A 26,893-nucleotide genomic window follows, 5' to 3' on the forward strand; every position below is an offset into this window, starting at 1 on the left:
TGTGTGTGTGTGTGTGTGTGTGTGTGTGTGTGTGTGTGTGTGTGTGTGTGTGTGTGTGTGTGTGTGTGTGTGTGTGTGTGTGTGTGTGTGTGTGTGTGTGTGTGTGTGTGTGTGTGTGTGTGTGTGTGTGTGTGTGTGTGTGTGTGTGTGTAGGTTTGGGGAAAAGAAGAGAACCTTAAGGACCTGCTGTCTGAAGTCGCTACAGGAAGCCTACAGGATGGACAGTCACCTGGAGTCTACCTGTTTGAGGACCCCATCTGTGGCATGCAGGTATAGAAACACACACTCACACACACTGCAGCTGACAGGAATATTTTCTTATGTAATGTGACTGCTGTATATTAAATCCTGTGTGTATGAACAGCCTCTGGCCTTGTATCAATATGCTCTGCGTTTATTTCTTGGAGCCTCAGGCGAATAGCTGTGGGATATGAATGCTTCCTTAGACTTATAGTCACCTTGGAGCAGCAGATAAAATATGAGAGCTTTATCGTGCCATTATAGTCTTTTTTCTTCAAAAATAAACCAAGCGTCTTTTAAAACACAGGGTTCAGAAATAGCTCTGAATGGCTTAGTCAGAATCAAAGAAAAGAAATGTCAAGTGTCTGATTCAATGACATGTACAAATAGAAGTATAGCTAGAGAAAAATATGTTGTCTGCTTATATTCAAGATTGTGGACTGATGTTTTTTCATTTAATTTAATGATAAATAGTTCACTTTAATAAGCATGAATCAGCCAACAAAAGGCATTACATTAAATCCCAATTATAGTTAATGTTATCATCATCATTATTTTAAAGTTTTAATTACATAATAATGTGAATAGTGTGTGTATGAAGAGGAGCTCAATTAACATCTGACTGACAGAAGATTAACTAGTGTGTGTGTGTGTGTGTGTGTGTGTGTGTGTGTGTGTGTGTGTGTGTGTGTGTGTGTGTGTGTGTGTGTGTGTGTGTGTGTGTTGTGGTGTGTGTGTGTGTGTGTGTGTGTGTGTGTGTGTGCGTGCGTACGTGCGTGTTTGTGTGGTTGCAGTTTTGTTTATGGGATTATAGGGTCTGAAACAAGAACATCTGTGTAATCCTTAACTAATCTGACATAATCTCATCAGTAATGATATCCTGAAGCAACACACACACACCTCTCTCTCTCTCTCTCTCTCTCTCTCTCTCTCTCTCTCTCCTCTCTCTCTCTCTTCTCTCTCTCCCTCTCTCTCTCCTCTCCTCTCTCTCTCCCTCTCTCTCTCCCTCCCTCTCTCTCTCTCTCCCTCTCTCTCTCCCTCTCTCTCTCCCTCTCTCACCTTTGATTCCATTGTTCTCTGACTGCCATATCTGCAGGCACATTAGAAAATGCTTTATTTGAACATGCAAATCATGTACAATACTACACAGTATTTTCCGTGTTTAGACACTTTTTGGCAAGTAAACTGAGCCTCAGATAAGATTAAATGGTATCTTCCCTCTTGTCTGGCTCTTGGCCCTTTCTTATATTCACACAATGTTTCTCCTCCCACACATCTCCCAGCTCCAGAACCAGTCTGAGCTGCGCGCTCCGACCCCAGAGAAGGCCGCCTGGTTTCTGGATGCAGCCATAGCAGCTCGCCACAGCAGCCAGCGGCCAAACACCACCGAAGAAGAACACAGGAACTCACACATGCTGTTTACACTACACATATACCAGTATCGCATGGAAAAGACCGGCAAAGGAGGGAGTAAGTACTGTTTGTTCTAATGTACCTATTAATTATAATACTAACAACAGCAAACAAAAAGCTTATTTTACTGCTGCAGAAACTACTCTTTTATGTTGTTATCACATCACATGATGCCTGCTGTGAGTCCTACACCTGATAATCATACTATTGAAATATTGCTTCCGCACATGGAAGACACAACAATGATAGACAGACCAAAGCATTTACTATACTCACTATAGATATATAAGGAGCGCAGGCAACAGACTTCCTGACAGAGTTGTGCACATACCTGTCAGACTGTATGATCCTGATATAGATGATTTGTTTAGATGAAGTCATATCACACCTGCACTCATGTCTCCATCAATAACTGGATGATAATGAAGGGGTAGTGTGAGTTTCTTTGTGTGTATAACAATGAGACACTGAGACAGATGTCAGACCAAAATAACAATGATAATTAACACCCCGAGTGCTTTTACGTACGCATGCATATGTGATAAAAAAGGCAAAAGTGTGTGTGTTTGTGTGTATGTGTGTGTGTGTGTGTCCGTGTGTGTGTCCATAGCCCCTGAATTCAGAAAAACATCTCAAGCTGCAATGTTTGATTATGTGGAACACATTCTTATGAAATTGTATTATTTTTGTCTTTATTGTAGGGTCTATACTCCTGAAATCAACACCACGGAAAATATGTGTTTGTTGATGATATAGTTGACTGGATTATTATATTCCATCACAAATCAATTAATCTTATTGTGCCGCACCTTGTGGTCAATTAAACTTGCAGAAAGGGTTGGTGTTAGCTCCATAAATCCTGGACTGAAAGGCGTGTTTTGGTGTTTGGACCCCTCCTGGGGAGGCCACTCTCCCACTTTGAACATGTCTGTGCTATTCCTTTTCACTTCAGACCCTCTTACATGTATGTACACCTCACCATCCTCTGTCTGGCTCACCATGTCTGACACATTTTCTCACTTTGCCAGTGTCAGGGGGTCGCAGTCGCCTCCACCTGCTGGACCTGGGCAGCTGTGATGTCAAAGTGCTCGGAGGTGTAGGAGGAGGAGGAGGAGGAGGAGGAGGAGGAGGAGGAGGAGGAGGAGCGGGAGGTGGGAAAGGAAGGGAGAATTCTTCGCCCAGCTCGGCCCCTCTGTGCCTTTCTCTATCCGCCCTCGGCAACGTGATCCTGGCCCTGGTGAACGGGAGCAAACACATACCTTACAAGTAAGCTGCTGTTTGAATGTATGTGTGAGGAGAGAAGGAGAAGAGGAAATGAAAGGAGTGTGCAGAGAAGCGAAGAGTGAGAGGAGGAGGAAAGCAGACGAGAGATGTCTCAAGCTGTTTCAGGTTTTTGAGACTTAATGTTATAAACAACAACAGCTGCTGTTACATATTCATCACATTCATTTAGCTGGTTAACTGACTGGCAATGAGAGTAAAGGAGGGAGACGAGAGATGGAGAGATAGAACAGACAGAGACCTTATTCAGATTTTAACAGTCATGAAATGAAAAAAGGGGGCAACACATTTGAATTTCTGTAGTTTAGTACCCTATTTCTACTTAGTACTATATGCCCAATGGTATAGTATAGACAGTGTATTGTATGAAACCAACTGTAAATGCTATCATCTCTCTTCTCTTTCCTCCTTCCTCTTTGCTCTTCCTCTCTCCTTAAGGGTGTTTTCACTCTCTGATTCATGCTGAGTTAATTTTAATCACCAGATTTTGCATTTACATTGCAAAACAACCTGCTACCTTACACTGAGGCTGCGAGCAAAGCTGTGCTGACTTGGGTTCGGCACCGGTGACTCAGACTGTTGACGGATTGTCAGGGGATTTGATACAGAATTAGCATGTATGTATGCTATGTATGTATGCCGTGTCACTGCCTTCTCTAGAGCCAAGGATCAACACAGTCACCACAGAACAACAAATCACTGAACAAAGTCCTTAGAGCACAAGCTCTCGTGGATCTCAGTGGAGACAGTAGGAGTGTGTTACCGCATGGCTACAGCCAGCAGGATATATAAGACTAGTGTATTCATAAAGTTAGTTGGATGTCTGTCTTTTTAAGCAGCAGGTAGCTCAATTATCTTCTTACTTGGAATATAAGATGGGTCAATTCTCTCTGACCAATCAGCAGTCTGCTGTGTTTTAACTCCACCTTCTTGTATTGGCTCAGCTCGCTTGGAATTTTAATTTTGATGGTATCAAAAGAGTACCAGGTACACTGTTAATACATTTGGTTATGGCCATACAAATATAAGAAATGCGGCCCACTTGAGAGTTGTTGAGATATTTCAGTCTTCATTGAGGGGGGGACAGACAACCTGTCAGTTACTAATATTATTTCGGTTCCGACTCAAAATCCATTTTGAGTCCAATAACTCTGCTTCATTCATTCCATCCCAGTTAAAGGCTGTCTCTCCAGTGCTTCATTACTTTCAGGTTAGGGTCCCATCACGCTCTTATAATCCCAGTCCCGTTCCACTACTGTTGCTAGGTTACCCCCGATTCTGTCCCAGTTGATCAGTAGACATTTTCCTCTGCCTCTGTAGCCTCCCAGTTAAAACAGAAGTGCAGACAGTTGTCTGTAACCACAAAATCAACACTTTGGCTCTTGCCAAGACATGAATCCTAGCGTCTCAGCGTGATGCCAGACGGACAATGTTTCCGCCACAACACACTCAGGGACATTTAGAGGCTCTTCTCACATTCACTAAACATCAACTTTTGTCATCAGGGACTCTCTACAGCTCCTCGTACCAAATCAGACCACTTCCATCTGGTTTGCTGTATCTCTCTCCTGGCAAAGTGCCAATTCATTCATGCAGCTCCTATATGTTTCCACTGACACCCCTTCTCCTGTAGTGGAGTCACACACAACCATCCAGAGACACAGTACGTTGTGTATACCATTTGACCATAGAATTGATTATATTAACAAAATAAGTGTTAAGGGATTGCAACAGACTTGAGATGGGTCTAGATTGTCTTAATTTATATGCTTAGTTATAGACAAATCCTTAAGTGAACAACGTGTTCAGAAGGTCGCCTATAATTCTTATAGTTCTTTTTTTATATAATGGTAATCCAGGAATTTCTTTATAGACACGTTTAAATCATGTAGAGCACCATGTTACACCCAAAACAGGTACTGCAGTAAATCTAGCTCAGTCTCAGAGGTAAGTTCTTATCCAACGTCCCCAGCACTTGAATTAACATGCAAATGAATACTTCATGAGTCATGAATTTACCTACATTAATCTCGGGGAGATATAGAGATAGAGAGATGGAGAAAAAGAGAGAGTTTGTTGAAGCCTGAGGCGGCAAACAGAGAGAGAAGAAAACAGACGAGAGGAGTGGATAGAGCATCGATGAGAAAGAGGAGGTCAAGATAGAAGTGTATACACACTCGGGTGTGTACTGGATCTGTGTGTGTACGTGAATATACATATATGTGTGTGAGACATGCCTGCAGGCTGTGTTTTTAGAGAAGGGGGACAGCAGTGTGTGGTATTGGGCCACAGAGGAGCTTTACTCACTGTCAGCCTGCAGGCCTCAACACACACACATCCACACGTGCGCGCACACACACACACACACAATTCTATCAATGACTGCAGTAGCCCACCCAGGAGAAAGTATTTTCTTAAACACACAGCCTACTTTTACTCTCCCATCTGCTAGCGTAATCTCTCTGGGAGATATATCATCTCCCAATATTAGAATACATAAATCCAGAGTGCTTTTCGTTTAGCCTGTGTAAGCTTTAGCCTGGAGAAGCAGCCTTTCACACGTTTAAAGGGGCCCTATCATGCTCATTTTCAGGTGTCATATTTCTCATATAAACCCTTGATCAATGATCATTAAGCTTAATTAATAATTATCATCCACTCTTGATTTAACACATTTTAGCTTAATTGATATGATATGTATATGTTAGCGTGGTGTTTTGCCATAGTTACACAAACTGTAACCAAGGATAATTATTAATAACCTTTTGTCAAATGTCAGACCTGTGGGGGTGTGCGTTAGAAAATCGAATCGAATGTTTGAGTGAATTATTTGTGTGTATTTCCAAAGTGTCTTTAATGCTCACATCTCAGCATATGTGTGTTACTAGGGACAGCAAGCTGACCATGTTGCTAAGGGAGTCGCTAGGCAACATGAACTGCCGGACCACCATGATTGCTCACATCTCTGCCTCACCCAGAGATTTCTCTGAAACGCTTTCCACCATCCAGATTGCTTCCCGCGTCCTCCGCATGAAAAAGAAGAAAACTAAAGTCACAGTGGTGAGTTCAAACCTTGATGCTTCATTAACCTTTGAAGATAGTCTCTCTTTATCCCATACAACTTTTACTTGTGGTACATTTCATTCGATAGACTACCACTGTGATGCTCTAAACAGATGGACATGTAACTGTTGTAAATCAGTGCGAATCTCCATTAAACATCCTGTTCAAATCGTCTTATTTGAGGTGCATTTCATTATCTCCTATCACTTTCCATCACATGTGCTGCTGACACCTTTCTTCACACTTCACTTCAAATGCTCACTTATTTCAGAATTGTTCCACTGAAAAAAAAGGACAAGGGCTTCAAGGCTCTAAAAACAAAACTGGAGTGAAAGTGCCAGTCTGTGAAAGAAATAGGAATCATTTAATCTAAAAAAAAGTTCTTATCTGTAATCCGTTACTTGGTGCATGGCCAGGATCTACATGGATTTCATCCTCTCTCCTTCCTCTCCATCCTTTCCATCTCCCTGCATTGTGAACTGTCAATTAAAGGCAAAAAAAAGGAAAACATGCTCTGCAAATCTAAAAAGAGAGTCTTTTCTCTCTCTCACCTCCCACTCTGCCTCTTCCTCGCCTGTCTCTTCCCGTTTCTCAGCAGTACACGTCCAGCTCCTCTGGAGGAGAGAGCTCCTGCGAGGAAGGTCGCATGCGTCGACCGACACACTTGCGACCTTTCCATCACCGTGGCGACACCGACTCTGACCTTCCCTTGCTGCGACTGTCCAGCGACCCTGACGAATATTCGAGCAGCGAGCAGTCATGTGACACGGTGATCTACGTGGGTCCGAATGGAGCCGCGGTGTCAGACAGAGAGTTAACGGACAACGAGGGGCCGCCAGAATTTGTACCAATAATTCCTGCTTTGCTTCGAGGGAAAACATCAGAGCCGCTCCAAACACAGCCAGCTGGAGCCCAGAACAAGGTGATTTAAATATATTTACATTTAGACAATCAGAAGTAATCAGAAGAATGCTAGTTGCAAAGAAAGATGAGATTACTCCCGTCTCTGTGATTTCAGCTCCAACAGGTGGAGCCAGAGGAGCCGGGCCCCCCCCCAGCCTCAGCCCTCTCTGCTGGGGCAGCCACTGGCCCCCGTCCCAGAGGAGGCAGCTGAGTGCCTGAAGTGCAACACATTTGCTGAGCTGCAGGAGAGACTGGACTGCATCGATGGCAGCGAGGAGGTGAGGAGAATCTTCAACAACAACTAAATACACCAGAGAAGAGGAAGAGAGGCTGTGTTGAAGTTTGACATGTTGTTTGAAAACTATCTATTCAAATGGGAAAAGAGTTTTCTCTCCATCTGCTTAATATTTTCAGCATGTATCTGCATAACCTCCTGCTTGCTGTGACAGTTTGTAATTACGGTGGCGTTTTCCTTTCTCTTTAAAAAAACATTTGCTCTCAATTGTGCGAAAAAAATGATGCATTTGAAAAGTATTTTTGTTGTCAAAATATGTAGTACGAGACTCGGTTCTTTGCATGTCACAATGTCTTTTAAAGTTGTAATGTGCATTTTTAACATCCAAATCAATCCATCTCAGGTTTTATGATATGAATAATGTGGCATTTCTTATCTTTGAACACTTAAATATATTATTAACATTTTAAACTGTATACCCCGGTTATCTAGGCCCTTTGTTTTGTTTAATGTATACCATGTTTATCTAGGCCCTTTTTGTTTTTGTTTGATGTATATATGTCACACTGTAGGACTGCGGGAAACGAGATTTCGAGATTTCTGGATGTACAACATGTAGAATTCTTGACAATAAAGCTGACTTTGACTTTTTTGACTTTTGACTTTGACTTACCTGTCCCTTTATTCAGGTTGCAAAGTTCCCATTTGAAGAGGTTTCAGCGGGCAAACCAGGCCCAACACAGGAGCCATGTCCATCTTCAGCTGTCCCATCTGCAGCTGTCCCATCTGCAGCTGTCCCATCAGCAGCTGTCCCGTCTGCAGCTGTCCCGTCCTCAACTGTCCCATCCTCAACTGTCCCGTCCTCAACTGTCCCGTCCTCAACTGTCCCGTCCTCAACTGTCCCGTCCTCAGCTCCCGCTGCGCCTGGCTCTGCTGCTGCGTTGGATACAGAAGCCAAAACAGGTACATTCCTTTATTACACATACCAAACATACATTATATATTAAAGCAAACAGAAACGGGTGTACATTTGTATTAAACAATGCAGCATCAAGTCAGGTCTCATTTCACAGTTATTGCAACCTTTGGGATTTAGAAACAAATCTTCTGTCCGTCGCCCACAGGCTCTGCTGCAGGAGGCGCAGTGCAGTTCTTTTCCTCGACAGTAACCACTTCCAGGAGGAGGACCAATGACCAGCAGCTGCAGGATATTAAGGAGGTGGTGGAGGAGGCAGAGCTGGCCCAGACCATGATCCACAGCCTGGCTCAGAGTTCTGGTTCCCCCATAGTAACGAGCACCAGGAGCGTCACAGGGAGCAGCTGCATCACCTCGAGCCCCTTGCACAGGACCAAGAGCTGCATGCATGACAGGTGAGGATGGGTGTCTTTTCATTAGAGGGAGCACTTTTTCATGCATATTTTGCTATTAGCCTTTGGAAAATGTTTAAATTGAATGTATGTCTTCTGTATTGTGTCTCTGACCAGCCATGAGAGTCTGAATATGGGCACTGATGGGAAGGCCCGTCCATTGGGATCACCGCGCCTCGGCATCGCCAGCCTGACCAAAACCTCAGACTACAGGTAAAGTACACAGAAATACTGTGGGCTAATAACGTGGACTTTGAACTACAGTTTTTTTGGAAGATGTCTAAAATGTTACATGTATTGCTTACATAACTAAATGAAACCCTCAGCAACCAAGAATCTCACTAACAGTCCAAAAGGGTAAAAGGACAACAGCTTCAAAGACCAGCTTGAAAATGTTTGATCCTCTTATCTCTCCTCAGGCCTCCGTCCTCCCCGTCCCAGCGCTGTAAAGTGTACACCCAGAAGGGGGTGATGCCGGCGACTCCTCCTCTGTCCTCTTACACTCTGGCTCAGGATGGCCAGGGCACAGAAGTGTTGACCTCCGACAGTATGTATATCTTTTTATCTAGAATTGAGTATTTTAATGTTACTTCTTCAGACTTACTGATGCATTAACAGTCTGTGAATGGGCATCCTAACACGCATGTCTTTCCTGCAGGTAATGTGGTGGCTGTTTTATGCCAAAACCATTACATAAATGTGATATAGTCACATACTGAGTCACTTGTGCACAACACAGATAATCATAATAACCAGCGGGTCCAAATTATAATCATAGTGTGAAGCCAATTTCCTTGTTTTCTTCCCTTGGACAACAAATGTAATGATGGTGCCAAATGTGTTTCTGATTCTTCAGACAGTTTGGCTGCAGACAGCGGCCGCTCCTCCACGGACTCCATGCTGTCCAGGACTTCTCCGGTGGGCATGAGTCCACAGGTCCGAGAGCCAGCTCAGTCTCTGTCCGCCAGCCTGGGATCAGCAGAGACGCTCTGTGACGACGACGTCCCTCCGATCCCCCTGGACACGCTCAGAGATGGTGAGGGTCATGGCTATGAGAGCAAGAGAGCAGGATATGAGTCATATGAGTCCTATAGAAAGAAAGAGAAGGAATTATCACGACAAATATTGTATGAACAACTGTTTTTCCTCTGTTTTCTCCTCCACTTGAAGCCTCAGGGCTGGCACTATCTGTAGGAACAGTTGGACCTCTGTCGCGCGGGGAGGATGAACTGATGTATGCTGTGGTTTCTGGAGGTGAAGAGGACCTTGTTGTTACAGCTATAATGGACACTCAGGATCTGACCTGTCGTCCAACGAGCATCATGAGCTTCAAGAGCGACTGCTGCTCCGTCACTTCCCTCGCCTCGGGCCACGGTTCTGCTGAGGGTGGAGCTGTGGAGGATTATCACGTGCCTGCAGGGTCTGCAACCACCTCAGGGGTGGCAGAGGTTAGTGGGACCGACTCACATTTACAGCAACTAAGGAAATTAACATGTGGACATCTGTCCTTACCTAAAACATATGTCCTCGCTATGGATTTCAAGATATTTTGACTGTAAAAAACAAACACATAACAATACCCACCAAAACAAAGACTTAAGATAAGGGTTCTGGATCCATCATTGCTGCAACTGAAAACGAATGGGAAATGTTGTCTCATTTCATTGGCCCGATTGACACAGTGACTCCATTTTTGGTGTCTATAAACTAATAATTTAATCGACAGTTATAGTATGATAAAATGTCTACCTTTTTAATCCGAGTTTAGATTACAATTCCCATATGATAGACTTTTTTCTTTAAGTGTTCTAGATAATCTGGATGCTTACAGTTACATCACATTTAGTTTGCTGCGTTGATGAATCACACAGTATTTATTATCTTCCATTAGGGTTTCAACAACTTGTAAATTATTCGATTGACAGAAAAATAATAGCCAAGTACTTGGGTAACTAATTGATCAACAAAGTATTTTTTCATGTAAAAATGGTTTTAGACATTTAAAGATGGTTTATTTCAATGAATAATAATAATATTTACAAAAATAATCTTTAGATGCCAAAATGTACAAAATAAAACCCAATGGCTGCCCTTTTTTTACTACATCGTTGTTATCAAGCAACCTTGTCCAATTGAGTTGCATCCTGTTGCAGGTGGCCATGGCCAAGCTGCGGATCGAAGGTGAAGCTTTAGCCACAGTGATATCATGCTGTGGTTCACCCATTTCCTCCTGGATGAGTGACCTGAGCATGGCCAGTGAGGCGGACCAGTCCCTCCACAGCTTCAGTCAGTCCCAGAGCCAGCAAGGGGAGGCCCTGGCTGAACCTGAGCCCGCCCAGAGCCAGGTGCTCGGGGCGGAGGGGCCGGGTGGGTACGAGAGCTGTGGCAGCCCGAGAAGAGGGAGTCTGGACGGAGAAGTGGTCCTGTCAGAAAACACGTGTGATAAGGCAACCCCAACGAAAGACAGGCGGAGGAAACTGCCTCCCTCCATGGCTAAAACTAACATCCAAATCCTGGCCGGACCGGGGTACTTCTCCCCCTTCAAGCCCAGCATCAGTGTGCACCCCTGTGTGGCTGTCAAACCCATGGTCATACAGGAATCAACCATCCTGTCTTCACCCACCAAGACCAGCCTAATGAAAGACAAATTCACTGCACCACTTCTAGCTTCTATTTCCAGTGATATGAGCTTTGAGGACCCCTGGTTGAAGCGTGGCATGGAGGAGAGGAAGTCCAGGGAGCTGGTGTGTGAAGTGAAGCCGGAGAAGAGGGAGGTCGAGCTTTCAAAGAGCCAGACTGGAGCTGTGACAGGAGACCAACGAGGGTTCTGCAAGGATGGTAAGAGGGCCAGACCAGATTTTATTTCAGGCCAGGAATCTAACATCAGGCAAGGCCAGTCTCATTCAGATATTCACAACAGACCATATTTGTAACACTTTATAATAACCATCATAAACAAAAGGTCAATGGATAGTATATTAACAATAATTATTAGATACAGTATGTTACTTTTAAACAAATACATGTTAATAAATAATATTCATATTATTAGTACATCTATAAGTGACAAAGGCTTGAAAAATGATTGTTTTTGTAAATGTTAGTTTTGAAACTGCCATCTCTTTACAGCTCTTACTAAAGATATTGATGATCAACTTTGGTAGCACTAAGGAAGTGGAGGTATTTCCACCTGAAAAAAACGATTATAGAGGTCTTCTGTCTTTGTTGACGCCAGTTGGGCCTGATGGAAAATAATGTTGTTTTCAGGGAAAATATTTGCAGGATTAAGTCTGTGTTATTTCTATTCTTCCATCACCAGGTGGTTATCGTGGCGGCTGTAGTCCAGGTGTTGAGGTTGTGTCGTCTCCAGATTCCTTTAAGAGGGTGGTGGACGGCTGTGAGATGGTGGTGGTCGCTCCTCAGGGAGAATGCCTGACTGGTTTCTACAGCCCAGACGTCCACCGTACAGCCAGCCTCCCCCGCGGCTGGCACCGCCTCAACCGCCACGACGGCCTGGACATTTGGGACGGAGTACCGCAATCTTGGAGTCACCTCTTCCACTCCCTGCAGTCCCAGAGCCACACTTGACCGCAGAGGATCAACTGGGAAACAGGGCTTTTTCTCCCACAGGAAGGGGGGGATCCCACCTCTGCCACCGATAAGGAAGTCCAGTCTCGACAGAGGAACCGAGCAGTCAGCCCTCTCCCCCAGCCCAGCTATGGAGGCTTGTTTCTGGGCAGCTCAGCAGATGATGCAGAGATCTCCAGACTACGAGGCTCCAGCATAGACAGCAGCAGACTTTTCAGCGCCAAGTTGGAACAGCTTGCAAACAGAACCAACTCTCTGGGTCGGGTGAACAGCTCCCACAGTGGATCCCACCACTATGACTGCTTCTCTCTGGAGAGAGGGGGGAGCCTGAGAGGGGGAGGAGGAGTAAAGGGGGACAGCACCATGCCTCGTACTGGGCGCAGCCTGACCCGGGCTGGATCAGTATCTTCTCCCACTGGAAACGCTGGCAGCCCCGGTTTCAGCGCCAGTCCCAGCAGCGCCCCGCAGTCACCCGCCAAATCCAGCTGCCAGTCAAAGATCTCAGCGGTCAGTAAGCTGCTGATGACCAGCAGTCCCAAAACCAGGAGTCTGTCTTCGTCCAGCACCAAAACGCTGAGCTTCTCCACCAAGTCTTTGAGCCAAGCCTCCAGCCGCAGCTCCAGCCTTCCCCCTATTGGAAAGGTAGGCAGGAACATTTATTTCTTGGAGATAAGACTGTTTACAACATGACTCAACTCATCAGACTAGAAGAGTGGATGAACTTTAATGACCTCTTCCTATTTTGGCAGTTTTTAAATCAATAACTCAATGCATGTAATTCAAGTCGTCATGGTCTCATTGTCTTCCATCCATCTAAGCTGTTTATCTGTTTCCTCAGCCCCAGAGCTTGGTCCCGCCCACTCCTCAGCCGCAGCAGCAGCAGCAGCAGCAGCAGCCGCAGCAGCAGCAGCAGCAGGGACCCTCCCCTGTGTCCTGGTCCACCCAGTCTCTGAGTCGCAGCAGGGGGGTAAGCCTGTCTGCCAAGCTGCCTCTCCGGGCTGTCAACGGTCGAATCTCAGAGCTCCTCCAGGGAAGTGCAGGCTCTCGTTCCAGGAGTCATGCCCAGGGAGGAGGCACTGATCCAGCAGAGGAGAGAGGAGCTGCAGGGGCAAGGTTAGTCAGTTTAACTTTTACTTACCTTTTAAAGCATTAAGTGTGATATCCTAAAGTAAATTATTCAAAGTGCAAGACTATTAAATAACATCATTACAGTAAAGTGGTAGTTTTAGACAGTACACACCATTCATGTGTCATATGAATATCATCAATTCCAGAGCTGGCATAACAATTTCCTCAGGATCTCATTCTCTCTGCTCCACTGTCAATGTTTCATCTAAAAAGGCAAAATTCCATTAAAATGTAGTAAATTAATAATTTGTTCATGGATTAAACTTATATATGTTTCTGTTCTCAGTGGAGGGGGAGCTGTAGCAGTAAGTGGGGGTAGTGGTGGAGGTGCAGGTGGAGGTGCAGGTAGCAGCGTGGGGGGGGAGGAGAAGGCAGCCGTGGTCCAAACGCTGCCCTCCCCCTACAGCAAGATCACAGCGCCCAGAAAGCCCCAGCGCTGCAGCAGCGGCCATGCGAGCGACAACAGGTATGATCTCAAGTTCATTTATAAATGTGAACATTTAGATGTCACATTTTGCTGCTTCACTTACTTAACTGTGATCTGACCCTTACAGCAGCGTACTGAGTGGAGAGCTCCCCCCGGCCATGGGGAAGACGGCCCTGTTCTACCACAGCGGGGGCAGCAGCGGCTATGAGAGCATGCTGAGAGACAGCAGCGAGAACACAGGAAGTACGTCCTCCGCCCAGGACTCCCTCAGTGAGCACAGCTCGGCCACCACCTCCTCCAGGCGGAGCTCCAAGAGCAGCAAGAAGAGCAGGAGCAACACAGGTCACTATTTAACGTTGTATTATTTGCTTTATGATATTTCCCTGTAACTGGATTATGGAGTTCCATGTAGGATGGCAGGAGAGGCATTTTAAATTGAGTGCTTACTATTTGTTTATAGAGGGGAACATTTGCCTTAATCAGTAGAGCTGAAGCACCACTCAAAATAGATATGACAAAACTATGAGTGCGATTTCAATAACACTTGAAAGTCATGGACCTATAACAAATAAAGGCAATACCAGCACAGTTTTCATGGTTAGTTTTCAAAAAAAGAATTAACATCCCAATTACTGAACACAATCAAAATAACAAATCCAAATATGAACACTTCAGCTCTACAAATTTAAATGTTTTGTGTAATGAAATCTTTAGAGGTGAAAGCTTTGACCCAATGTGATCAGAAGGCAGCTAAATAAAAAAGAAATGAAGATATCATTGATACAAATCGTTGCCAAAGACCTCTGTGACGAGAATTCATTGGCAAAAATGCACAATGAGAAAGCAATGAACAGGTCAGGGAAAAGTGAAGGAAGCTGCAGCTGCTAAAGTAGGTTGCAGGTAGGAAAGGTGACCCTGACCACTCATCTGTGAAATGGTGAGGGGAATCTGCGGGTGGTGGGCTGTAATGAATATTATATTCAGCCCGAACAGCCACCACAGAGGCTGCTAGTGTGCCCGTCAAATTACACTCTGCTGGTTAACCACGAGGATGGATATGCGCATAAAATCAGATTGGACAGACGCAGCAACTTCTGGTGTGGTCTCTGATTGTTAATTAAAATTGGAGTAACCATTTCCACCCATGTGTGTAGATACGCAGCATCAAATCTGGATTTACTCTCATTTCCCTTTAAACTGCAACTGATTCTGCTTCAAAGAGAGCTTCGCTGTCAAACTGTCGCAGGACTACAGGAAGGATTACCCGTGTTTTTGCACATGTTTTAGATGTATGCAGAAATTCTGTCGTAATTGAGGAAGTCAAAATATAAAAAGTAAGAAGGGACAGATGTGACGCAGACTAAATAAATGTGTAAAGATGTGACCGAATTGTAATCACATCTCTCGAGGAGAGTCTGCCTTTACGCTTGATTTCCATTAGATTGGATTCACTAATGCTCTCTCAAAATGTCCACCATGTCTCTACCTTTCCTCATCTTTTTTCATATTGCTCTCCCCTTGCATATTCTCCACCCTGCAGACTTTCATTCTTTCTCCTCTTATATTCCTCTTCCTACCAGGTAATGAAATACAAATGTTCCTGCTTGACCTTTCTGTGCCACAATGAAACCCAAAGACAGCTGCAACCCTATTCAAATCCCCACTTTCCTCACACACCTTATCTCTCAGTTCCCGGTGAATCTGATAACTCTCATTCCTACATGGCTGGCCATTTTTATGCAAAGCGTGTATGCATGTATGAGTGTGTGTGTTCATTGTAGCGCAGTGGGCAGATTAGAGAGTGACCTGCTGCTCTTATCTGTGAGCTTCATGAAATGACTCAACTTTTTATCTGGCTTCACACTCCATTATCTGTTTCTGGTTCCCTTTCTGCTTTTTCAATCACTCAATACCTTTCTTTAGTCCCATCCTTTCTCCCTCCCTCCAGCGATTCATCCATATCCTCTCTTTCCTCTACCACCCACCATCTCTTTTCTCACCTTGCAATATTCTGCTTTTAAAAATCCATGTGTTCTATCTAATGTAGTTCAGTAGTAAATGTAAATGCTACAGCAGTTTGCATGGTGTAGCAAACATGTTTATGGTTAATACAAATGTCTATTTAGTCAGTTGAAAGATGGAGTTTTACTGAATATTCGATGAGGAATAGACACTGACAAATGCACGAAGATGCACTTGAAGAACATTTTTGAAATACCTATTTTTCAGATTTATTTGACATATAATGATTATATTAAACAACACTCAATTCATGAAAATGAGAGTTGAATGGCTCCAGTATATTGTGTTCCTAAACTGTTTGATCAACTCTGGGGGTTTAACAATGTTTTATTGTCTTATTTCTTCTCGCAGGTCTGCAGCGTCGTCGTCTGATCCCAGCGCTGACCTTGGACTCTTCCTCCTCCTCACCCTCTCACCGCTCCTCCAAGCAGGCCGTCACTTCATCTTCTTCGTCCTCCTCTAGCCCAGGTGCATGCTGGGTAGATGGCCCACTGGGGCCCCCGGCTCCCTCAAACCTCCGGGGCCCGGCTGCCACGACAGAAACCTTCGAGATCAAGGTGTACGAGATAGATGACGTCGAGCGACTGCAGAAGAGGAACAAAGGAGGGAGCAAGGTGAGAGAGGAAGCAGTTGGAGAGGAGGAAGGAGAGAGAGACTTAACCTACTGCAGCTGAAGCATTGATTTTAATGTTTACAACCTTTTTATTTGGGCTTTAGTTTGTAAAGTGTATCCACCTGAAAGAAAATGCAGAAAGGATGTTTACAAACCCCCCTCCAAAAATACACCTTTTCACCAAATATCTCCCCATATTGTTGCGGTTGTTAGCATTTAGATGGCTCTAGTTGAACCAGAGGCTGTTTTTACAGGCTGTACAAGTCAAGGAGGATGTGACTTTGTGAGTAATTGGACTAAAATGTCTTTCATTTCATTTCAATTCAAACCTTTATTTAACCTGGTCCCATTGAGATCATAGATCTCTTTTTCAAGGGAGACCTGCAGCATATAGGTTCCACATGAAACATAAAACAATAAAGGACATCATACATTATATTTACAGGATACATTTACATAGTTAACATAGTCTTATCCTAAATGAGAAAAAAAAACGAATTTACATACATAAAATAACATTTAAAGGTGGGGTAGGTCATTTTGGAGAAACCAGCTCGAGATCGCTAGAATTTGAAAATACACAACCGGAAAAAATCTGCCACTTCCTTACAGAGCCCCTCCTCCAACACACACGAACGCCTCATGACCAATGAGGGCACGAGATAAGTTTGTGCACAGATGGAAGGCTGACAGGCAGGTAGGCCATCCAGTTATTTTAGCCGGGCCGGCTCAGATGATTGGTCGTGCTTTTTACAGTACTACGGCTTCCACAGATGACATTTTAATGTATTTATTGTCAAAGCATTTAATATATTCATTGCTATCGGGATGTTAAGAGCATTCCATGGAATATAACACAAAGTGTTTCTGAAATAAATTACATACTCCACCTTTAAGGGCGTATGGGAAAAATAAGGCTAGAAAAAAGGGGAAAGGAGGGATAAGAAGAGTAACAGTGTGAAATACTGTGTTGAAGAAAGGGGAGAAAAGCAGGAAAGGGTTAAAGAAAGGAGAACGTGTGTGAGGAGAATATACCGTATGGAGGCAGGGCGAGGGGGAATGAGGAATGGATGTGTGAAGAGAATTAAAGAAGGTGGAGAGCAAAGGAGCAGAGAGAGGCCCAGAGGGCAGCAGGCATATTGCACTTGATGTCAGAGAAATTGATTTGATGAATAACAGTTGTGGGAGACATTAAAAAGCAATAAGGGTTCTGTTGGACACTGTTGCTACAGGAGGAAGCTGGAGAAGAAGAGACAGGGACAAAGGAAGCAAAGGGATCTCAGCTGTTGGACGTATTTGTCTATAAGGATTACAGCAGTGTAGACTTTTCACAAAATGAATGAATCAACATTAGCCCTGCGTTCTGAATAGTGAGCTTTTCTTTTCAATAAATCTACATTATTCATCCCTCTGCGGTTCTTCATTGTAGAAGTTATTCATAAAAAATCCCTAGATTTAGCAGAATACAGAGAAGTATTGTGAAACTCGTAAAATTGCAAAAGAAATGCATGGTGCCGGTTTCTGTGTCTCCACTCTTAAACCTGTATGTATTCAGAGGAGGGGGCACTGTGAGCTTTGGGGAAAGTGTGGGAGAGAAAAGCATGAAATATAGATTTTCCCTACAGCAGGTCGTAAGAAAGCCACTTAGCCCCCGACTGCTCCAGTGAAGCTGCTCGGTGTCCGCGAGGCTCGATGAGGTGTGAATGTATGAGACTGTGTGAGTGTTAATGCTAAAAGAGAGCCACATGTGTTTCACAACACACTCTACCCAAGATAAATAGGTGAATAAAATCCACATCATCCTGTCTGTCCTGTGTGTGTGTCAGGAGGTGGTGTACGTCAGTGCCAAGCTGCGGGTGTTGGAGAACCGTCAGCAGAGAATCACTGAAGTCAGAGCAAAGTACCAGTGTCTGAAGAAAGAGCTGGAACAAACCAAGCAGCACCTGATGCTGGAGCCGCACAAATGGACCAGCGAGTGTAAGTAGCACTCTGACACAACAGGGAGAGAGAGTGTGTGTGTGGTGTGTGTGTGTGTGTGTGTGTGTGGTGTGTGTGGTGTGTGTGTGAACTAATTGACTGGGTATGGTACTGGGTTCAGTAGCTTTTAAGCTCAAATCTTTCTTGCCTGTTGTTGAAATTGAAAAGCATTCAAATGTTGTGTGTTTGTTTGGTTAAAAAGCTTGGGAATAACTCTTATAACACCTATTTTGTATAGCATAACAATTTGCTGTCTAAAAGGAAGTGAAAGGCTGGTTTAATTCAATATTTTTCATCATGTAAACAAATCCAATGAAGACACCAAGACCAACAAAGTCTTAGTCCCATTCAACAACTACTTTTCTAATCTGTTTGTGGATCGTGGAGCCAAAACCATTGGATCCATCCAAATGTTGAAGTGTAGTTCTCGCTCATTTGCCGGGGAATATATCCAGCTGCAGATAACACAGTTGTTGCTTTTGTTAGTTATTTATGGACACATGTGTAGGTGGTATTAAATCAAAATAACCTCTGTGTTCATTGTAATGAATAATCATGTCATGCAGTGCAGTAGCATGGCTCATTGATGTGGAGGAATACTTTCAGGCTTTGGATACACAATGTCAGGGTTCTTGTAAGTACCGAGTGATAAATGAATCGTTGGTTTTGGTGTTTCAATGGAATTTGCTGACAGTAAGAAAGATCACCAGACTTTTGAAATCAGTAACTCATAATCAAAGTATAACAGTGGGTTTCAACGTCATATCTCTGCCTGTATTTCCATGTGCAGTTGAGATACAGCCGACCCATGAAGTGGACTCTCTGGAGTATTTGGAGGCTCTGGAGACCGTGACGGACAAACTGGAGACTAGAGTCAACTTCTGCAAATCCCACCTGATGATGATCACCTGCTTCGACGTGTCCTCCAGAAACCGGTAGACGATGGAGGGACGGAGAGCTGGAGGAGAGAGAGACGCAGACACAGCTGGACTCAATTAGACTCACCCTTTCCCCACCAATAACTCAAACAACTTAATATCTTCTTAATGGATATTATTGAATGGTTGGAAGAAGGATACAGGGGCGGACCGACCTCTCATCCTCCTCCAGATGTAAGTAGCAGAAGGACAGAGAGATGGAAGAAATAGAGATATTTACAGATATTTAACAGACCAGCAGACAGATACGTTTATAGATTTTTTTCTTCTTGGGGCTTGAAAAAAAACCACCTCAGAAATAACCTTTGAACAGCATCTATTGAACGGGCTACTTTGAACCAGATGAATATGGCTGAAGCGGATATATGGCTCTGGGTCTGAAAAGAAAGATCAAACGTAACCAGGACAAGTGAATAATTAGACACCTCTAAGACTGAGTCGAACATTTGGGAATGTATGGAGAGGAAAGGAGTCGAGAAAGGAACAAAAAAACTGCCATTTTTTTCTAAACAAAGCCACAGAGGAGAAGAACAATTTCTCCCATCATTTTAGAAGAGCACTTTTTAGGTTACGCAGTTGAGAGCCATTGACTGCAGCATGGTCTGGTATTGTTGTGCAGTTAATAATGAGAAAATGACCAAGAGAAAGACAGGAGGACAAAGGAAATGATTTAGATAAGTGCCTTGTGAACAATTCATCAATACCAATTCTATTTCTCACTGAATTTGTGTACTTGCAGTAAGTATGGTGCTAGCATAGAAAAAAAGACCACAAAAGATCAGTGTCCTTGGAAAATCTTTGAAACTATAGCAATCTTTGAATGTGATGTTGAAGGGTCGATGTTTCACTATATCATAACCAATAGTGTATGTTTGTATGGTCTTTGGTACACTGATGAGAGGTGAGACTAAACTGGATCCCTAACTAAAATAGACCTACAAAAGATGGACATGGACACATTGTCTTTTTTTAAATGGTGCAAGGACCAACAATCCCATAACAAAAAAAGTACATGATTTTTCCAGGACACAGAGAAATGTGTGTTTAAAATAAGATAAAAAAAACACTAGTTTCTTGTGCGGTTGTTTTTGACTTTCCCCACAAACAGAGCACATCTGAATTTTGACCCTCTGGGGCTTACATACAGCATGTCTCCCCTGATACAGATGTGATGGCTTGTTCATGTTCACAAAGCAATGAAACGTCTGAGTCACACAGGAGAGGAAATGGAAAGGAGCTTTCTCTGCTCCAGTGTGAAGTTCATCCATCGAGTGTCGGACTGACTGACACGCAGACCGTCTGTTATTTGTATCCGTGTTGTTCTGCTCTATTCTAAAAGAAATGAATGATTTGTCAACGTGTGTGTTTTATATTAAGGTTTTCTTTTTTTTATTGAGTGCAATGGACCACGTAGAGAATATGTATTTTAGAAAGAGAATACAAAAGACAAAATTGTGAGGAAGATAATTATACTTCTTAAAACCTGTATTATTGGAACAAAGTATAGTGAATTAAAGAATGACTCGCTTGGAACGACAATAACAAATGGGCTTTTTATATAGTTCCAGTTTGTCTTTTATTTAAAGGAGACAGACTTTAGAAAAGAACAATTTAAAATAAATATATAAAGGACTGAAAGAGAACTAAAGAAAAGGAGGGTGACCAAATGAAAGGCATAGATCTCTGCCTGGTTCCATTTTTTTGGACGCTAGCAACAATTTGTTAATATTATTATCTATGGTGCTTGAGATGTTTATGATCTAAATGTTTGTACAAATATAAATATAAAAAAGAGCCTGTTTCCCTCCAGAACCATACCCTTCGAATGCTTCTTCTACATCGCTGTCCTCACGTCACGTCTGTCCTCACGTCACGTCTGTCCTCACGTCTGTCCTCACATCTGTCCTCACGTCACGTCTGTCCTCACGTCTGTCCTCACGTCACGTCTGTCCTCACGTCTGTCGTCACGTCTGTCCTCACGTCTGTCCTCACGTCACGTCTGTCCTCACGTCTGTCCTCACGTCTGTCCTCATTCTCCCTCTGAACGCCTTTAGCCTGCAAGCAGAGAGCATTCTGGGAGATCCTGTTTGTTGTCTGAGAGGTAAAAAGAGAAAAAGAAACCGACTGCAAAGATATTGGTATAACTTGTCAAAAGCATCGTGGTGCTAAAAGTATCTTTTTCCAGATACAGGAAATGATTTTTAACGTCATTACAACAGTCTTTCCTTTAATTTGCTGTACACCTTCAGTGACAGCATATGGATAATGATGCGGGAAATCAACCCTGAAACTGAGATGCTTTTGACAGACTGGACCTAAGAAGCGATTTCACTCGAGGTGAGGGAAGGAGCCCTGTTTCACCTCCTGCGAACGCTTCCTGTTTTTATCTCCCAGATCCCCCTGCCAGTCATGAATGAAGGTTTATTTATTTGAGCTCAGGAGAGAGCAGCGTCGCTTATCAATGTTCTTATTTATTTACACCTTATGATCTTAAAAGTTACTATGCATTTAAGAAAAAACAACTGTACATACTTTGCTGAGCCCATGTCATATATAAATATATATACTGTACACATATCATATATACACTCATTTTATTTTATATATTTTCTGTTAGTTTTGTTTGCTCCTGTGTGTTCCTGGTGGAGATTGAATGGGATTTGGGTTTCCTAAAACATCCAGGGTAGATGTGTTGTTCCAGACCAAAATGATCAGAATGTTTTCATGTCAGTATATAATACAGTATTATCTTAAGCCTTGTGAAATTTGCAGTGGATGTTTTGGGAACCCCAACCTGTAGATGAGCTAAATGGACGGTACTTGTTTCCAGATTTAAGATGCTATGTGTGAGGTTTCATCCTCGATGCTTCACTGCCAAATTTACTGAGGAAGCCCTTTATAATCCTAGCAATAATTGTAACGGCCCCATATTGTTTATAGCTACCATAATAGATCACATAAAGCTTTCAGAAATAAAAGCTTTTTCATCTGAAGAAACTGTGCTAAAAAGGGATCGCTCATTGTCAGGTGCTTTAAATAATTATCAACAAAATGGCATCTGTTTCATCAGGATTAGGGTATAAAACACTACAAGCACGCAGTCTAATGAACAACATAACTGTGTCCTGCTAGAGCGTGCAAGATGTATGTGTTATTTGGAAAACTTACACGTAGCATCTTTAAGATTTTAGGCAGAATTGTATGTTAAAGTATGGATCAGACCACATTTCCCACAAATTCATTTTATCTGTAGCAGTAAGAAATGTTTTAAGACAGAGGGGTTACAATCTCTACAAAACTGATTCAAACCAATTACTGTTTCAGTTTGAAGGGCAATCTGTTAAGAAGAAGAAAAAGGTATTTCCTATGAGATTTAGCCAGCGCTACAACACACTCAGTGCAAACCTGTGAATATGACGTGTCAGATTTTCACTGTGCACGTGTTGTTCAAATGATTAGAAACTACGATTATAATATGCTCTGCAGATTTACTGTTTCTGAGAAATGTGGTCTGACACATTGTGTTGATGGAAGAGCAAGATGGAGGGATGTAAATAAAGAAATGTATCGAAAGAGTTTTCCATCCGATTCTTCATTCTTTCAGGTTGAAATAGAACGAGCCAGACCTCCTGTCCAAAACTTAATGAAATGCCAACATTTTGGCATATTTAAAAGATCTCCTGAAAGATTGCTCACCAGCAGCCACTGAGAGGCTCTATACAACATACAAGTCATTCATACATTACATTATTACATTTCATGTTAGACGCTTTGGATAAAAGCGTCTTACATCAATACTAATCCCCACAGGAGCAATTTGGGGTGAAGTGTCTTGCCCAGGGACACAACGACATGCTGACTGCAATGGGGTTTGAACCTGTGCTCCCCTGATCCCAACACCAACGCACTAGACCACTGCGCCACAGCCTCCCTACATGAACACTATATAACAATTGTATCCATGCCAAAGAACATTTACGTCTCATTTATATAAATCTGAGGCCGCTGTTAACAAAGCACCTGGCAGAACAAGCAGGCTCTTTGTTCAGTGACCTTTTCACCAGCTTAACAACTTCTACTGAAATATAAAACAAGACATTTTACTCCACATTTTAATTAAATAAATAAGAGGAACATTTTATTTTGAGCTATATCCTCTAATGTTCAGGATCGCCTAGGATTTGTTTTTGTGTTCATGTGCAGCAGCCAAATGGTTACAGTTCGAGCTATGAGGAAAGATCATGTATGCGCACAATCTGATCTAAAGTTTCCTTCAAAAATGACATATCTTTCAAAAATATAATTATATAATATTTGTAAATGAAAAATATAGTGGAGCATTAAGAAACATTTTGGACATTACCATACTTCAAGGGAAGGTAATAGGCTTTTACATTGTGTGCCTGTTTTGTACTATCAACTATTTTCCTGTGTGTGTGTGTGTGTGTGTGTGTGTGTGTGTGTGCGTGTGTGTGTGTGTGTGCGTGTGTACCTTCAGTAGCCTGTAGGCTGCTTCCTAGGTGACATATTGCCCTGTTGAGCCGGCTTTGATCAGCCACGCACAGCAGGGAACAGGAAGGAGGTGAGGGGAGGCATGAGAGAGCAGGAGATAATAGATGAGAGAAGAGAGGATAATAAAGCTGGCACAAAGGGAAATGCAGGCGAAGAAGGAGAAAAAATGAGTAAAAGATTACATTTAAGGGAGAGACGTGTGGAAGAGCTGCTGGAGAAATGAGATGGGCGAGGTTAGGTAAGACACAATATGGAGACAAGTGGAAGTTCAGGTAAAAAAAGGAACACACTAAGACTCATTTTGGTCGAATAATACGCTATCATCGCTCAACAAATTGACTATTACTCTCTTTTCTGAACTCACCATACCCCTAGAATCATTTATCTCAGGCAAGAGTTTCTCAAGAGACTAATTTCCTTGCTATAATGTTCTCCGTTGTTGTTGCTGAGATTGGTTCCTGGTTTGATAATTGTCAGGTCCACTCAGCTTAAAATAGCCACTTGTAATCAGTTGTCTGTTTGGATTTAGATAACTTGTATACACTGCACTTAAAGGTTTATTCTTCATTTCTCTAATAAAACAAAATATGTATTTGTTCATCCCACTTACCTCTTAAATGTTAACATTTTATCTACTTCTATTTGATGTTTCTCTGTTATTATCAAGCAAACAGTTCAAGCAACTCAAGTTTGAAGCAGAAACACAGTAAGCAAAGCAAATGTTTTAAGATGGGTCACATTTAGAATGTAATTTACTTCTAACATGTAAAGAGATTTCACAACATGCAGCTAACTCTGTGAGAACATGAGTAAATCAACAAGTTAGCTGAACATGTTTAACTCAGTTTATTATAAGATGAAGATTAACATTTGAAAAAAACTAATAACATGAACTGCTTCATGAATTTGAGCAAAGGTAAATGCCAGTATTGCCATGGGCACAGTTTCAGCTGTGCTTCAGATTGTTGGTGTCTGCCAAGTAATACACACAAAGTTCATCTAAGGCTAATAAGAACATTTTAAATCACAAACCAAAGTCAAACAAATGGGACAAATTCAAAATGTGACTTTATGAAGCAGCTAAATGAGAGTGAAGTGGAAACCAATATGATGACAAATAATTCTGATGGGAATATTAATGTCTGTGCTAGATTATATGGCAACAAATGATATGGCAATCCATTCAATAATTTGTGTTAACCACTTATTGGCGCTATAGTCTGGGATTCACAAAATCAGTAAGAGTCTTTCTTTTGGGACCATGAACACATTTCAAAGCAATTATCCAGTCCAAAGAAAAGTGGTAGACTGAGCAAATAAAAGACAGAAAGACCCAATTCCCTAAGCCACCCCAACAAGAAAATCAAGAAACTTCCGCTCAACAAGGGCTCGTAGTTAAGCTGCATCAGAGGCGGTTCCTCTTCAGCTCCACAGCGCTCTGATTTTAAGAGCCTGCTCTGATTATGAAGCAAGTTTGAAGAGGAAAGAAAGACGGAGGGGTGATGGAGACATGGTGAAGATGTGGGGTTTACACTGAGAGGTTTTATCTCTCTTCTTCATTTCAAGGTGATATTACTCAAGAAGAAATGTTAATATATCAATTCCTTATCACTGAAACACAGAATGATAATCCTGAAACGATACCGGGGATAAAATCTACCGTCTCTGGCTCTTATTAAAACTTGAAACAGAGGCGTCTCTTTGTATAAACCAGCAGCTTGGAGGAACATTTCAAATTCTAGCGGTGATTCTGGGCCACACATGATCAAGCTGTAGTTTAATGAAGTGGCATAATCAGAAGTAATAATGTAACATTTGATATACAGATTAAAAGATACTCTGAAAACATTAAACAGATTAAGAAAACCAGATTTCAATGTCATAAAAAGTCAATCCTTATGAGACATTCAATTTGGGTGAGAGGACGCTTAAGTCCTGTGTCTTGAAAGAGGACTCAGTGTTTACATTTGAAATAGAGATGAAGAATTAAATAAGGGCCCATGATATAGAAGCAGAGACAGAAAGTGAGACATGATGGCAGGAAAAGAGAGCCTAAAGGTGAGGTGGAGACACACAGAAAGAGGGAGGGTCTCCAACATGAGAGTGAAAATTGGAAATGTGGGAGAGCAAAAAGCAGGAGGGCGAGTGGATGAAGATGGGTTAAAGCCACTCGATGTCCTTTTTGTGATTTACTCAGGCCGCCTGCAGAGACACAGCGAGAGAGGAGAGAGAGGAGAGAGGAGAGAGGAGAGAGGAGAGAGAGGAGAGAGAGAGAGAGAGAGAGAGAGAGGAGAGAGAGGAGAGGAGAGAGGAGAGAGGAGAGAGAGGAGAGAGAGGAGAGAGGAGAGTAGATGAATAGTGAGTTTAATTTGAACGCCTTTGGGGAGTGAGAGGGACAGAAAATGGGGGAGAGAGACGGCGGGTGACTGAGTAGAGAGACAGAGGGTTATGCTTAAGCGAAAGTAAATGTAATTTGATGGCTGTTAAGAGGTGAGAGAGGAGAACGCGAGAGGGCGAGACACACAAAGCAACAGAGCCAAAGAAGTGAGTAATGGGAGAAGGAACAGCAGACATTCAGTCCGCTCGTTTCATTACTGCCTCCATTCAATCTTCAAATTCATTTATTCTTTTCCAGATACTATTATTAAGCCCTTTTCTTCCCCCTCCCACTGATATAAGGAGGTCAATTAAAATATCTTACTACTGCTGTGACTTCTGTAATTCGTTAACTATTGATGACTTCCAAGACAATTTGAATATACACATTTTTATGCTGAATAAGGAAACGGAGAAAAATGTACTTCAGGACATTTACACATTACTATCATGTCGGCTACTGCAACGAAAAGGTTTTAGAAAGGCAAACATCTTTTAGCAATCTAAATATCTAACACAATGTCCCTCTAATCCTCCCATAACCTATAGAAACACAAACACACACACCACCACTCAGAGGAAATGCTGTCATCAGTTTGCAAAGAGTAGATTTTTAGGATTAACGTGGGAAGTGTGTGTGTGTGAGAGACTCATCACCACATTCCATCTCACACACACACTGGTTTAACTTTTAACACACATAGACATGGATTAACATGGGAAGTGTCTGTGACGGATATGTATAGAGGAAACACAGATGTTTTGAAAACCTTACTTTACTAAAACAACACCCACGCATGCACCCACAC

At 42.7% G+C, this 26,893-nt stretch overlaps 1 protein-coding gene across 1 annotated transcript in view; it reads left to right on the forward strand.

The window, feature by feature from the left end:
* Positions 1-21,058, forward strand: part of kif26ba (kinesin family member 26Ba) — an 84,008-nt gene extending 62,950 nt beyond the window's left edge. Inside the window, 24 exon segments of the mRNA XM_034116142.1 lie at positions 154-270; positions 1,524-1,710; positions 2,682-2,747; positions 2,790-2,919; positions 5,823-5,994; positions 6,593-6,954; positions 7,016-7,178; positions 7,825-7,897; positions 8,033-8,098; positions 8,260-8,506; positions 8,621-8,716; positions 8,923-9,050; positions 9,360-9,539; positions 9,680-9,951; positions 10,657-11,341; positions 11,823-12,022; positions 12,024-12,180; positions 12,183-12,733; positions 12,966-13,204; positions 13,506-13,685; positions 13,774-13,988; positions 16,020-16,282; positions 18,108-18,258; positions 19,049-21,058. Of these exon segments, the coding sequence (XP_033972033.1) occupies positions 154-270; positions 1,524-1,710; positions 2,682-2,747; positions 2,790-2,919; positions 5,823-5,994; positions 6,593-6,954; positions 7,016-7,178; positions 7,825-7,897; positions 8,033-8,098; positions 8,260-8,506; positions 8,621-8,716; positions 8,923-9,050; positions 9,360-9,539; positions 9,680-9,951; positions 10,657-11,341; positions 11,823-12,022; positions 12,024-12,180; positions 12,183-12,733; positions 12,966-13,204; positions 13,506-13,685; positions 13,774-13,988; positions 16,020-16,282; positions 18,108-18,258; positions 19,049-19,197 (5,049 nt within the window). The 3' untranslated portion in view covers positions 19,198-21,058.
* Positions 21,059-26,893: the final 5,835 nt, after the last annotated feature.

Source organism: Trematomus bernacchii, unplaced genomic scaffold (genome assembly GCF_902827165.1).
Source record: "Trematomus bernacchii unplaced genomic scaffold, fTreBer1.1, whole genome shotgun sequence".
In the NCBI taxonomy this organism is placed as follows: Eukaryota; Metazoa; Chordata; class Actinopteri; order Perciformes; family Nototheniidae; genus Trematomus; species Trematomus bernacchii.